The 13,301-nt window shown below is 41.3% G+C and overlaps 1 protein-coding gene across 6 annotated transcripts in view; it reads left to right on the forward strand.

The window, feature by feature from the left end:
• The window catches only part of dcakd (dephospho-CoA kinase domain containing), a 45,136-nt gene that overhangs the window by 18,499 nt on the left and 13,336 nt on the right, over positions 1-13,301 (forward strand). For all 6 annotated transcript variants that reach the window (XM_048614551.1, XM_048614554.1, XM_048614552.1 and 3 more), the window contains 3 exons: positions 1,961-2,164; positions 5,152-5,239; positions 6,105-6,377. In XM_048614551.1, coding sequence (XP_048470508.1) covers positions 1,961-2,164; positions 5,152-5,239; positions 6,105-6,377 — 565 coding nt within the window. The remainder of the gene's footprint in view (positions 1-1,960; positions 2,165-5,151; positions 5,240-6,104; positions 6,378-13,301) is intronic.

The following is a 13,301-nucleotide window of genomic DNA, read 5'->3' on the forward strand; positions in this document are numbered from 1 at the left end:
CCCCCCCCCCCCCCCCCCCCACCCCGCCTCCGACCCAGTCCCTATAACCCTGCATTTCTTATTTCTTCCTATCCTGCACAACATGAGCACTATGGGCAGTTTAGCATGGCCAATCCACCTAACCTGCTCGTCTTTGGACTGTGGGAGGAAACTGGAGCAAATCAATGCATTTACGGGAAAAATGTGCAAACTCCATGGAAGTGGAATCGAATCATGAGAATGCCAACTCACCAGGGTCACTTTTCAGAAATAACCTCACAGCTAGAAATCCAATGACACCTTTCTTTCCCAGAGCTAGAGAAATTTAGTTTCACTACAGGTTAAAAGTGTTGTCTCCCAAATATAAACTTTTTTTTGTGAGCAGCACAGTTTACAGAAGCATTTGCAGCAGTCTTCAGTCATAAGTGCTGAGTGGATGATCCATCTTGGCCACCTCCAATGGTCCCCAGCATCACAGATAACCAGTCTTCACCCAATTTGATTCACTCCATATGATACCAAGAAATGGTTGGAGGCTGCAAAAGCAGTGGGCCCTGACAACATTCTGGCAACAATACTGAAGAATTATGCTTCAGAATTTGCTGCTCCCCTAGCCAAGCTGTTCCAGTATAGTTACAACACTGACATCAAATTTGACAGGTATACCCTGTATGCAAAAAGCAGGACAAATCCAACCCAGCCAATTACTACACCATCAATCTACTCTCGATCATCAGTAAAGTAATGAAATATATTGAAGCAGTCCACGTTGTATTTGAACAAGATCTGAACTATATCCCCTCCTTCCTATATTTATTTCCCAGCTCCCTTACCCCTCCCCAGTTCACAAGCAGGGTCCTGACCTGAAACGTCGACTTTCCTACTCCTCTGATGCTGCCTGACCTGCTGTATTCCTCCAGCTCCACACTCTGTTGACTCAATATCCAGGCTTGTTTTGCCAAGTGGCAAATAACATTTGCGCTACACAAATGTCAGGCAATGACTGTCACCAATAAGGGACAATCTAACCACCGCCCCTTGACATTCAGTGTTGTCACAAAATCAGAAATGGGGATTTTTAATGATGATTGCACAATGTATGACATAACTCACAACTCCTCAGCTACTGAACCACCCCACGTCCAATGCACCTGACCTGGACAACACTGACAAGTGGCAAATAATGTCTGCGAGACACAAGTTCCAGGCAATGACTATCTATAACAAGAGAGAATCAAACCATTGCCTCGTGGCCATCTAAAAAACTCAAGTCAAGAGTGTGTTGGAATATAATTCACTTTCCTGGATGAGTGAAAGAAGCTTGGTACCATCCAAGATAAAGCATCCCACTTGATCAGCATCTCACAACAAACATTCACTCACCAATAAACAGTAAGAATAGTGTGCAGAGATAGTAGGAACTGCAGATGCTGGAGAATCCGAGACAACAAGGTGCAGGGCTGGATGAACACAGCAGGCCAAGCAGCATCATAGGAGCAGAGAGGCTGATGTTTCGGGCCTAGACCCTTCATCAGAATAGTGTGCAGCTCTGCAAGATGCACTGTAGAAGTTCAGCGAAGTTCTGCACACTCCACCTTCCAAATCCACAACCCCAAACATTGAGAAGGACAAGGAAAATAGCTACATGGGAACACCACCACTTGCATGTTCCTCTCCAAGACATCTTGGAAATACATTGCTATTTCTTCAGTGTCACTGCATCAAAATTCTAGAACTTCCTCTTTAACATCATTGTAGGTGCACTTACAGCAAATGGACTGTAGCAGTTCAAGAAGACAGCTCACCACCACCTTCTTGAGGGCAATTAGGGATGGGAAACAAATGTTAGCTCAGCCAGCAAAATCCTCATCTCCTGAATGAATGAAAACAGTGGTTTACTGAGCTGCATAGCCTTTTTCTGTGTGTAATTGGTTTGTGCATTTTACAGTTAACAGTGACTGTCTTTGTTTATTTTGCATAGTTGTTGAGCCGGATTCTCCAGCATATTGGGCAATAGTTCGCTCGTTTGGTGAGGAGATCCTGTTGGAGGACAGAAAAATCAACAGGGAAAAACTGGGCAACATCATCTTCTCTGATGTGGAAAAACGTCAGCTGTTGAATTCCATCACTCACCCAGCAATCCACAAAGCCATGCTCAAACAAATCTTTAAATACTTTATACGAGGTAAGACGTGAGTTGCACTTTGCTTTTCCTTGGTGACTTTTGCAGAATCTAAGGATCCTTGGGAGACTGCTACCAGTGCATCTGCTATCTTTGTAGCTATTTCTTTTAATATCCTAGGATAGATCCCATTGTGTCCAAGGGACTTATCAGTCTTTAGTCCCAGTATTTGCCCTGGCGTTTTTACTCTTGTGATAGTTATTGCATTTATTTCTTCTCTTCCTTTCATCCTTTGATTAATATCTTCTGCTGTGAAGACCCATTTCGGCCTCTCTCTTCCTTTTTATGTATTTAAAGAAACTTTGCTGTCTGTCTTGATATTGCCCTTCCCACTCTTTTCACTCTCTCACTCATGAACAATTCCCGCTCATTAATTTTCTACCCTTCACTCATTCACCCAACCACTAATCCCCTCACTCACTTGAGCACCTCTCCCACACTTGTTTACCCACTGATCTATTCAGTTACCCATCCAGCACTACTCCTCCTCCTTGACACTCATTCAGCGACCTCTCCTAAGGACTCACATCATTTAGCCATTACTTGCTAATGTGCTCCAACTCCACTGCAGTGGCACAATGCAAAGATTTTTGACTTGATATATTCACTGTGTTTATCTTCACAAATGCTGCCTAACCTGCTGCTGATTTCCAACCTTGGTTTCATTTCAAATCTCCCCCATCTGCTTGATTTTGCTTTTGTGTTTTCTAGATTGATTCCTGTGATAAAATTGATTTCTGTGTCGGAATTTTCTGAAAATTGGAAAATGGAAGGGATCTTGTTGAAGCTTAGTGATTCTGAGGGAGTTTTACATAGAGTTGCTGAGAGGATGTTTCCTTTAACTGGAGAGTCTAGAACAACAGGACACAAGCTTTGGATAAGAGGCCAAACATCTGGAATGAGTTGAGGAAATTGTTTACTCTAAATGTTGTAAATCTTCGGTGTTCTCTGTCCCAGAGAGTTGCAGCTGCTCAGTTGTTGAGCATATTCAAGACAGTTTAAAAAGTAGAATCCCTACAGTGTGGAAAGAGGCCATTTGGCCAGTCAAGTCTGTACTGACCCTCTGAAGAGCATTCCACACAGACCCAGCAACCCCCCACCCTATTCCCATGACCCTGCATTTCCCATGGCTAATCCACCTACAGCCTTGGTGACTACAGGCAATTTAGCACTGCCATTCCACCTAATCTGCATAGTTTTGGACTGTGGGAAGAAACCAGAGCACCCGCGGAAACCCATGCAGGTACGAGAAGAATGTGCGAATTCCATACAGACAGTCACCTAAGACTGGAATGGAACTTGGATCCCTGGCATTGTGAGGCAGCAGTGCTAGCCACTGTGCCACCCAAAACTCTGTCCAAGAGCGTCCTCGAGTCATCAACCTTTCAGTTAACAGCGGAACGTGCTGACTAATAGTGCTACAGAGACAGTTGAGGGATTTGGTAGCAGTGAGATCTTTGGGTTGTCAGGGAATCATTGGCAATCTGGATCAGGCAGGAAAAAGAGTCTGCATAAATGTTTCATATTTAGGTTAGCAACGTGCAATAAATGAAGTGCCATCGGGATCAGTGCTGCAATCTCAACTACTTGCAACTGATACCAATGACTTAGATGTAGGAACTAAATATATGGTAGCTAATTTTGCTGATGGCACAAAGGTGGGTAGGAAATTAATTTGTGAAATAAACATGATGAGTCTGCTAGGCATGTAAATACATTGAGAATGGGTGAAAGTTTGGCAGACGAAATATAATGTCAGAAAGTGTGAACTTACATACTTTGTCATGAAGAGTAGAAAAGCATCATGTTATTTAAATTGTACAATTCTGAGGTACTGAGGGATCTGCATGTTTGGTACATTAGTATGCAGATAGAGCAAGTGATTAATAAGGCAAATGTCTATTGCAAGGGGAAAAAGTAGGAATGCTTTGCGACAGTTTCACAGGGTGTTGGTGAAACCACATCTGAAGACTGTTCAGTCTTTGTCTCCTTATTTAAGAAAGGGCATAATTGCAGTAGAAGCTTTTCAGAGGTTCATTCAACTGATTCCTGGAATGAGGGGATTATTTAATAGGAAAATTTGGATGAGTTAAGTCTTTAACCATTGGAGTTTAGAAGAGTGGAAGCTGATCTTATTGAAACACAGGAGATCCTGAGAATATTTTAAAGTGTAGAGGCTGAAAGGATGCTTTCCTTAAGGAGATCTAGGACTAGGGGAAAGAGTTTAAAAGGAAAGTAGGTCTCCTATTTAAGACAGAGATTCGGAGAATTTTTATCAGAGATTTGAGAGTCTGTGGAATTCTCTTTCCTCACAGTGGTGAAGGATAGATCATAGAACATTTTTAAAACAGAGGTGGATAGATACTTTAACAAGACAGGAGTCAAAGAGTATTGGAGATGTGCTTGGATGCAAAGTTGAGGCTACAGTCATGATCTTATTCAGTGGCAAACAGGCTCGATCTAATATGTGAAAGTGACAAAAAGACTGGCACGGTGGCTCAGTGGTTAGCACTGCTGCCTCACAGCGCCAGGGCCCTAGGTTCAGTTCCAGCCTTGGTGATTGTCTGTGTGGAGTTTTTACGTTCTCCCCATGTCTACGTGGGTTTCCTCCAGATACTCCAGTTTCCTCCCACAGTCCAAAGATGTGCAGGTTAGGTCAATTGGCTATGCTAAATTGCCCATAGTGTCTACGGTGGGAAACGCACAGATAGAGTAAGGAGTGGGTCTGGGTGGGATGCTGTTTGGAGGGTTGGTGTGGACTTGATGGGCCGAATGGCCTGTTTCCACACTGTAGGGATTCTATGAAAAAAGGCCACAGCACCACCTGAATCTCCTCAGCAGTCTTCCATTCTGTGTGGATTTTCTGTGTTAAATTGCAATCAGTCAAGAGGCAATGTTGTCTGAGACCACACAGGCTAAAAATGGATTCATTTTGTCTAGCATAGTACAGGAGTGAACGTAGTAGTGTAACCATTTTTTTTTGTCTGCAGGATACCGCTATGTTATCCTCGATGTTCCACTCTTGTTTGAGACTAACAAGTTGCTCAGGTTTATGAAGCATACTGTTGTTGTTTACTGGTAAGTTTTTATGTAAATGCATGGAAACCTACTAGCATAGTCATTGATTATACTTAATAGCCTATGTATACCAAAGAATTGTGAACATTCTGTATTTTGTCTCTGACTTTTCCCCTAGTTGAAGTTGGTCTTGAAAAAGTTGTCCAAGACATTGACTATTTAAAAAAAAGTATGTGGATCATCATTTTGGGTCAGAATGGAGGTACTGTGAGGCATTGTAACCTGAATACTACTCCATGCCCGGGGAGTGTGTGTTAGCTGGCCTTTAATGCATGAAAAATATTGCACAGAAGCCCCTTATAGGATGGGTCATTGAAAATGGGGACGACACAAAACAAGAAGGAATAGGAAGCCTGTCCAAATCTTAATTTTCCCCTTTCTGAACATTATGCTTCAACTGTTGGTTTTTGCTCGGATCACTCCGCACAGACCAGGAACAAGAGTCCGCTTTTCCTGCTTTGTGTAGCTTGGTACCACACCACTCAAATTGCTCGTTGATTGGCTGAGGAAACATATAAAATCAAAAGTTGATGAATAATTTGTAGAATAATACAGTGCAAAAGGTGACCACTCAACCTTTTGTACCTGTCTTTATAATTATATCTCTTTGTAAAGCAGTATTGTCACTTGCTCCTGTTCCTTTCCATAGTCATGCATTTCTTTTCAAGTATTTATCCAATTACTGTTTGAAAGTTATTATTGAATGTACTTTCACTGCCTTTTCAGGCTATGCCTTCCAGATCATAACATCTTGTTAGTTGAAAATTAAAAGAAAATCTAACTCCTTAGCTGTTTTGGTGATGTCTTGTGTCAGTATGGCTATACTTGTGGCATATGGCTGACTGCTGTGTTTATTGTGCTACAGTGATCCTCAGAGCCAGCTGACCCGGCTGATGAAACGAAATCATTTAACGCAGGTGGAGGCAGAGCACCGCATTGGTGCCCAAATGCCATTGGAGCAGAAGCGGAAGCTGGCAAACCATGTGATCGATAACTCTGGGGACAGTGCCAGTACTTATCGGCAGGTTTGCAAACTGCACTCTCAGCTTGAAGACTCACTGGACTTCTTAGCAGTCCGGTTACTAGCTTTGGTCACTCTGACCGGAATCGGAGGCCTTCTCTGCATGTTTATAAAAAGGTGCATTTTTTAATATGAAGATTTGCTCCAGATCAAGCTAAACTCGGGGCAGGTGCTTCATTTTTCTATGAGAAGATCCTTGTAAGATTGGAATGTGAAACACTGGTTGGAAGTGCTGCTTGCTGAACGATCTTCAGTTATACCTCTTTTCCCCTTTTTCCCCATGATAATTGTCATTACCTTTTATCTATTTCCAATATTGCAGAGACCAACACTGAAGAGACCATTGCCTAAATTATGCATAGTCAGAATCCTGCTGCAAATTTTGGGGCTAAAAGAAATCAAGTAATGGATTTTTCAGGGTATAGACCTATTTGCAGCATTGTTGTTCACTGCAGCTTTTACCATTATTTGGATATCAAAGGCAAGTGACTGGATGCTGTTTACTTTGTTTAATCTGAGTGGGCACTGGAGAGATGTTTCTGAAATTGATCTTTTGTAAGTTGCATCCTGTGACCCATTGAGAATGGGCACCGTTGCTGCTTCTTTAACCGTAATAACTGAGATGAATCTGAAGCAAGACGATATTATCGCAGTAAGTGGACACACATGACTTTTGACCCATTGCCAGCTTATTATGAGAGAAGTGTGGCTTGCTCACGACATAAATAATATGGTGGCACAATGTGGGATTTAACCACAACTGCTGTGCTGGCCGTGCTTTCTTTTTGGTTCACTGCTGTCATATACATTTGACAGTCAGGTAAGGTGGGTGTTGTCAGATAGTGATGGTTAATTTTAAGTGCTGGGCTTGATTTTATCCATTGGGTTTCATTCTAATGATATCCACACAAAGTTTAAAATTTTGATATATGAGAAATCGGAGAAATGAATGTGTTCTAAATTCTGTGTCACTACACACTGGATGAGAACTGTGCTGATTCCTAAGTAGTCTGCAAGAATGGCTGAAGCAACAGCAACCACGTACAATATGAACAACTTTGTAATATTATATGGAAGAATTTCTCTCTTTTGATTTTCCATTTAAATAAATGATGTGGAAAGCCCTGACACATGGATTTTTCTGCCAAGTTGACATTATGCAAATATAGTGGGTACCATTGACTTTTTAGGGCAATAACATCTAGCCCTCTGTCCTAGTTGACTCTATCCATTAAAGTTGATACAAATCAGGCAAAGTGAAAAATAGGCTGCCAGCCTGCCATGGTCCAGTTTACCCTGTTGCCAGTTTCACATCTAAACTTTCTTGGAGCATTTCTGTTCATTATTATCAGTTTACTGAGTATCTGTCATGTTGTTTGGACTGAATAATAGACTGGATAAGACCAACAGGTTTCCAATCAAGTAAAGATTTATACATTTGTCTTGATTTTCCAGTAAGATACTTCCCTTGTGTTGCCACCATCTCCAGGGTTTTCCTTCCCCTTGAACCAGTGCCCAGGAAGTGGCTTCCAGATACTGTCATTCTCCACTTACATGCCCAAGTAATCATTCTTAACCTGAGTGAGACCGCCATCAAGCCAGCTGTGGGCAACTTCACATCAGGCTGCCATGTTGCTATTGGATAACATCAGAATGCATATTTCCACCAGGGTTCCAAAATAATGGTTATTCCAACCTTGCCCACCCCAAGCACCTGTGAAACTGGTGTCTATGGTAAGACCATTTACTGCTAGCTGAAATTGGCTATCTCTACTTGCACCAACTCAGATTTTTTAGAGAAGTATAAAATGTTCCTACTCAGAAATAACACAGCTGTATGACTTGTCTTCTCATTCATAAGACAGCCCATTTGCAGGTCAAAGTTAAAAGTTCTAAATTGTCAAAATGTGCACAAGTGGATCCAATGATAATGAATGTCCTTGCCATTTCAGTTCAGGCACCATTCTTGGTTTCAGGACAAATGACAGACAGAAATTAAAATCAAACATTAGGGCTTTGCAGCTTCAGTGTCTGTCGATCTCGTTTAAGCTCCAAAACATCCTAAGTGTATAGAGACATAGACCTGTTTCCCACATGTGCATTCTCTGTAACTACCATCATAGGAAGCTTCTAATTGAGTTTCATTCCCTAAATTTGTCTTTGTAAAATGTCTGACTTGCATAAATAAACCTGCGTTGTCCTGCTTTTGAATTAGTTTGAAAGGAAGGGAATTTGAGGCTGAAAGATTTGTTGAAATTATTTTGTGCTTTGCTGTTGTCGTTTGTTTTAAACTAATCTTTAAGAAACAGCCTCATGCAGTATCTGTCATTGTGGATATCATTTTGAACTATTGTGAGCTGATGACATTTGGCACTTTCTTTCCCTTGAGTGTAACAACAGGGCAAGATCTGCTGTGTAATCAGATCAAAGTGCTGTAGGCAGGCCACATTATCCATGCCACGCTGAAAGATTCAACAAATGTGGACGAGTTTCAATGCTAAGAAGTTCTGTTGGCCCTTTTTCCTAAGTACTAAGCCTCAGTTTTGCTGAATTCTCAGCAGCTAACTTTCATTCAGTGACCTCCTTCTACAGCCTATCTGGGATGGACACTGAATGCTGCAAACACAGACAGTTTCACACACATCATGACAAATCACAGTTCAGACTAAACAATTATCATTTTTCATCTGCTGAAAGAGTCTCAAAGCTTCATACAGTCAGTGAACCGTTTTCATGTATTGCAGTACGGGGAGATATGGCTACTAATTTGTGTACAGCAAGATTCCACAACTACTAAAAAGCAAGTGTTCAAATCTATTTCTGTTTCTGGAGCTGTTAACTGAGAGAGAAAGGTTAACCAGTACAAGTGGCGAGCTCCCTTATCATTCTTTGGATCTTTTACATTAGAATCATAGAATCCCTACAGTGTGGAAGCAGGCCATTTGGCCCATAGTAAAGTTCACACTGACACTCCGAAGAGCATTCACCCCTACCCTATCCCTGTAACCCTACATTTCCCATGGCTAATCCACCTAGTCTACACATCACTAGATACTGTGGGTAATTTAGCATGGCCAATCCACCTAACCTGCATGTCTTTAGACTGTGGGAGGAGACTGGAGCACCTGGAGGACACCCACAGAGACACGGGGAGAATGTACCACCTCATTCACAACAGCAAACAGACAGGACACCATCTCGATTCCCACCTGATGTCTGAATACTGTCATGACCATAGACTGATTGCTCTGTAAATAGTATTTACACTTCAGAGTCACTTTATTCATGCTTTGGGCCCACGCTGAAACAGGGTACTTGTATGTCTGGAGCTTGCAGGGGCAATGGATACAGCAGTTTCTTCTGATCAATATTTATCCATCAATCAATGGCCTCACTAATACAGAGTTTCAGTTCATTATCTCATTAAAGTATGCAGATCCTGCTTATGTAAGGGTTGTCTGCTGTGTTTCTGATGATGTAGAAGTAATTACTGAGAATTTATTTAAGTGGTTGTGAAAGCCACCATGGAAATGTAAGTGCTTTGGTTCTTTTTCTATTTACCTTTGGTTACCATGATACACAACAGTCCTATCAGAGAAAGCTAATAAATTGCACCACGCCTTGGAATCAGTGAAGCTGATGCTTAGCCCAATGCTGTTTCCTGTATTCTTTTTCATAATATTTCAGTTCACACACTTCACTGTCTTAGATATGACTCACCAAGATATTTGTAGCAGAATGTTTACATCAGATTTTTGAAAGAGCTTATCCAATTAGCCCCACTCTTCAGTTCTTTCCTCCATTTCCCTGGAAGTTTATCCATTTCAAGTATAAAGTTCCATTTGTTTCCAAAATTACAGCAGAATCTACTTGTATCACCCTTTTCAAGCAACATATTCATAAGAATATGGTAAGTTGTTGGAGGGGATTCTGAGGTACGGGATTTGCATGTAGTTGGAAAGGCAAAGACTGATTAAGGATGGTCACCATGGCTTGGTGCATGGGAAATCGTATCTCACTAACTCGATTGTGTTTTTTTTTTTGAAGAGGTGACCCAGAAGATTGATGAAGGCAGAGCAGTAGACGTTGACTATATGGACTTCAGCAAAGTGTTCAACGAGGTTCTGCATGGTAGACTGGTTTGTAAGGTTAGATCACACAGGATCTGTAGACAGCCAGCCAACTGGATACAAAATTAGTTTGAAGGTAGGAGACAGAGGGTGGTGGTAGAGGGTTGCTTTTCAGACTGGAGGCCTGTGACCAGCAGTATGCCACAAGGATTGGTGCTGGGTCCATTGCTTTTTGTTATTTTATATAAATGATTTGGTTGTGAATATAGGAGGTTAGTAAGTTTGCAGATGACACCAAAGTAGGTGGTGTAGTGGACAGTGAAGAAGGTTACCTCCGAGTACAACGGGACCTTGATATATGGGCAAATGGACCAAGGAGTGGCAGGTGGAGTTTAGATAAATGTGAGGTGTTGCATTTTGGTAAGGCAAACCAGGGCAGGACTTATACAGTTAATGGTAGAGCCCTGTGGAGAGTTGCCAAACAAAGAGACTAGGGGTTCAGGTGCATAGTTCCTTGAAAGTGGAGTCACAGGTAGACAGGGTGGTGAAGAAAGCGTTTGGCATGCTTGCCTTCATTGGTGAAAGCATTGGGTATAGGTGTTGGGACATTATGTTGCAGCTGTATACGACATTGATGAGGCCACTTTTGGAGTACTGCGTACACTTCTTGTTACCCTTCTATTAGGAAGAATGTTGTTAAACTTGAGAGGATGCAGAAAAGATTTACAAGGATGTAGCCAGGAATGGAGGGTTTGAGTTATAGGGAGAGGCTGAATAGGCTGGGACTATTTTCCCTGGAGCATCGGAGGCTGAGGGGTAACTTCATAGAGGTTTGTAAAATCATGAGGGGCATGGATAGGGCGACTAGCCAATGTCTTTTTCCTAGGGTGGGTTTTCAAAACTAGAGGGTATGGGTTTAAGCTGAGAGGGGTAACTTTTTCACACAGAAGGTGTGTATGTAGAGCAAACTGCCAGAAGAAGAGGTAGAGGTGAGTACAATTGAAACATTTGAATAGGAAGGGTTTAGAGAGATATGGGCCAAATGCTGGCAAAGGGGACTAGGTCAGATTTGGGCTATCTGATTGGCACGAACAATTTGAACCGAAGGGTCTGTTTCCATGCTGTATGACTTTATGAATTAGGAACAGGAGTTGGCCACTCAGTCCTTCAAGCCTGCTCCGCCAGATCATTACTAAGTCAATTTTAACCTTTGCATTGCTGCATATCTCCAAAGATCTTTAATTATCTTGGTAATCAAGAATCTATCTATCTACCTCTGCCTTAAAAATGTTTAAAGATTCTGCATCCAGTGCCTTTTGAGGAAGAGAATTGTAAAGTCTCTCAATCCACCAGAGGGGCGGGAGAAAAAGTCCTTATCTCTGTTTTAAATTGGCAATTCTTTATTTTTAAACTATCACTCCTAATTCTAGATTCTCCCATAAGATCCTTTCAACATCTACCTGGGTAAGTCCTCTCAGGATCTTGTATGTTTCAAATAAGTCACCTCTGACTCATCTGTACTACAGAGGATGCAGGCCTAGCCTTCCTAGTCTTTCTTCATAAGGCAATCTGCTCATTCTAGTTATTAGGCTAGTAAACCATCTCTGAACTGCTTCCAACACATTAATATCCTTCCCCACGTATGGTCATCAGTACCATAGAAAGTACTCCAGATGCGGTCTCACCAATACCTTGTATAACTGAAGCATAACCTTGCTACTCTTGCATTCAAATCTCCTTGCAATAAAACACAACATTCTATTAGCTTTCTGATTAGTTACTGCCTGTGATTCATACACTAGGACCCCCAGATCTCTCTCCATCTCGGAGCTCTGCAACCTTACCATTTTGACTGTCGAGCTTCTAAATTCATTTCTTTATCTTTATATTTTATTGTAAGAAGGACTGTAATATTTAACTTTTAATTTTTATTCTTTATTTCCTTATCTGGACCTGGGATTTTGTACCGAAGTACCTTTGTACCTAAAGTGGCGCTAGGAATGGCAACATTGTAAACTTTTTTCACTGTACTCATGTACTTCTGTACTTGAATACGTGATAATAAAACCTAAACCTAATTCTAATATGCCTCTCTTTATTCTTTCTACCAAAACGGAATATTCGACACTTTCCCACATTGTACTTCACTTGACACATCTTTGCCTACTCACTTAACTGATCTGCATCCCTTTTGTAGGCTCCTTATGTCCACTTCACAACTCACCACCTTACCTATCATTCTGTCTTAAGTAAATTTAATTACCATACCTTCAATCACTTCATCCAAATCATTTCTATAAATTGTAAAGAATTGAGGCCCCAGCACTGATTCTTGTGGCACACCATTCATGACATCTTACCATTCCCTAACTTTCCCATCAGAGAGCCTTCACTCTGAACAAAAGGTTTACATATCTGATTATTTGGTCCCTGATCCTAACAATAGTTTTAGCAATGTTCTTCATTTATTTCTCAAGACTTCAGTAGCCTTATTCTTCTTTGCTTCACCCTATTTCTAAAATTATTAATACAGGATAATTTTATTCTATGTACAGAGGTCACTTTGTTAGTTTCGCATTGTTACTTTATTTTGTTGATACTGTATAATGAGGACAATATTTGTTTGTTATTGTAGGCATTTATAATGTAAGAGTTCCCAACTTACTTTGTTGTCTGAGTGAAAAATATTTGGGTAATGCCAGTCTGTTTGTTCCCTAAATACTCCAGGTGCAGTAATGCAAAACTTGTCATAGAGCAGTTTCCTAATGCCTCAGCCAGTAAGTAATCAACTTGCACAATCTAAAGTCTTCAGCTTATCTCCAGATTTTAATATTTTATTCTTTCACCGGATGTGGGCATCACTGGTTAGACTAGAGATAACGAGGTGTAGAGCTGGATGAACATAGCAGGCCAAGCAGCATCAGAGGAGCAGGAAGGCTGATGTTTCGGGCCTAGACCCTTCTTCAGAAAA

The sequence above is a fragment of the Rhincodon typus genome, chromosome 30 (genome assembly GCF_021869965.1).
Source record: "Rhincodon typus isolate 14 chromosome 30, sRhiTyp1.1, whole genome shotgun sequence".
Lineage (NCBI taxonomy): Eukaryota > Metazoa > Chordata > Chondrichthyes > Orectolobiformes > Rhincodontidae > Rhincodon > Rhincodon typus.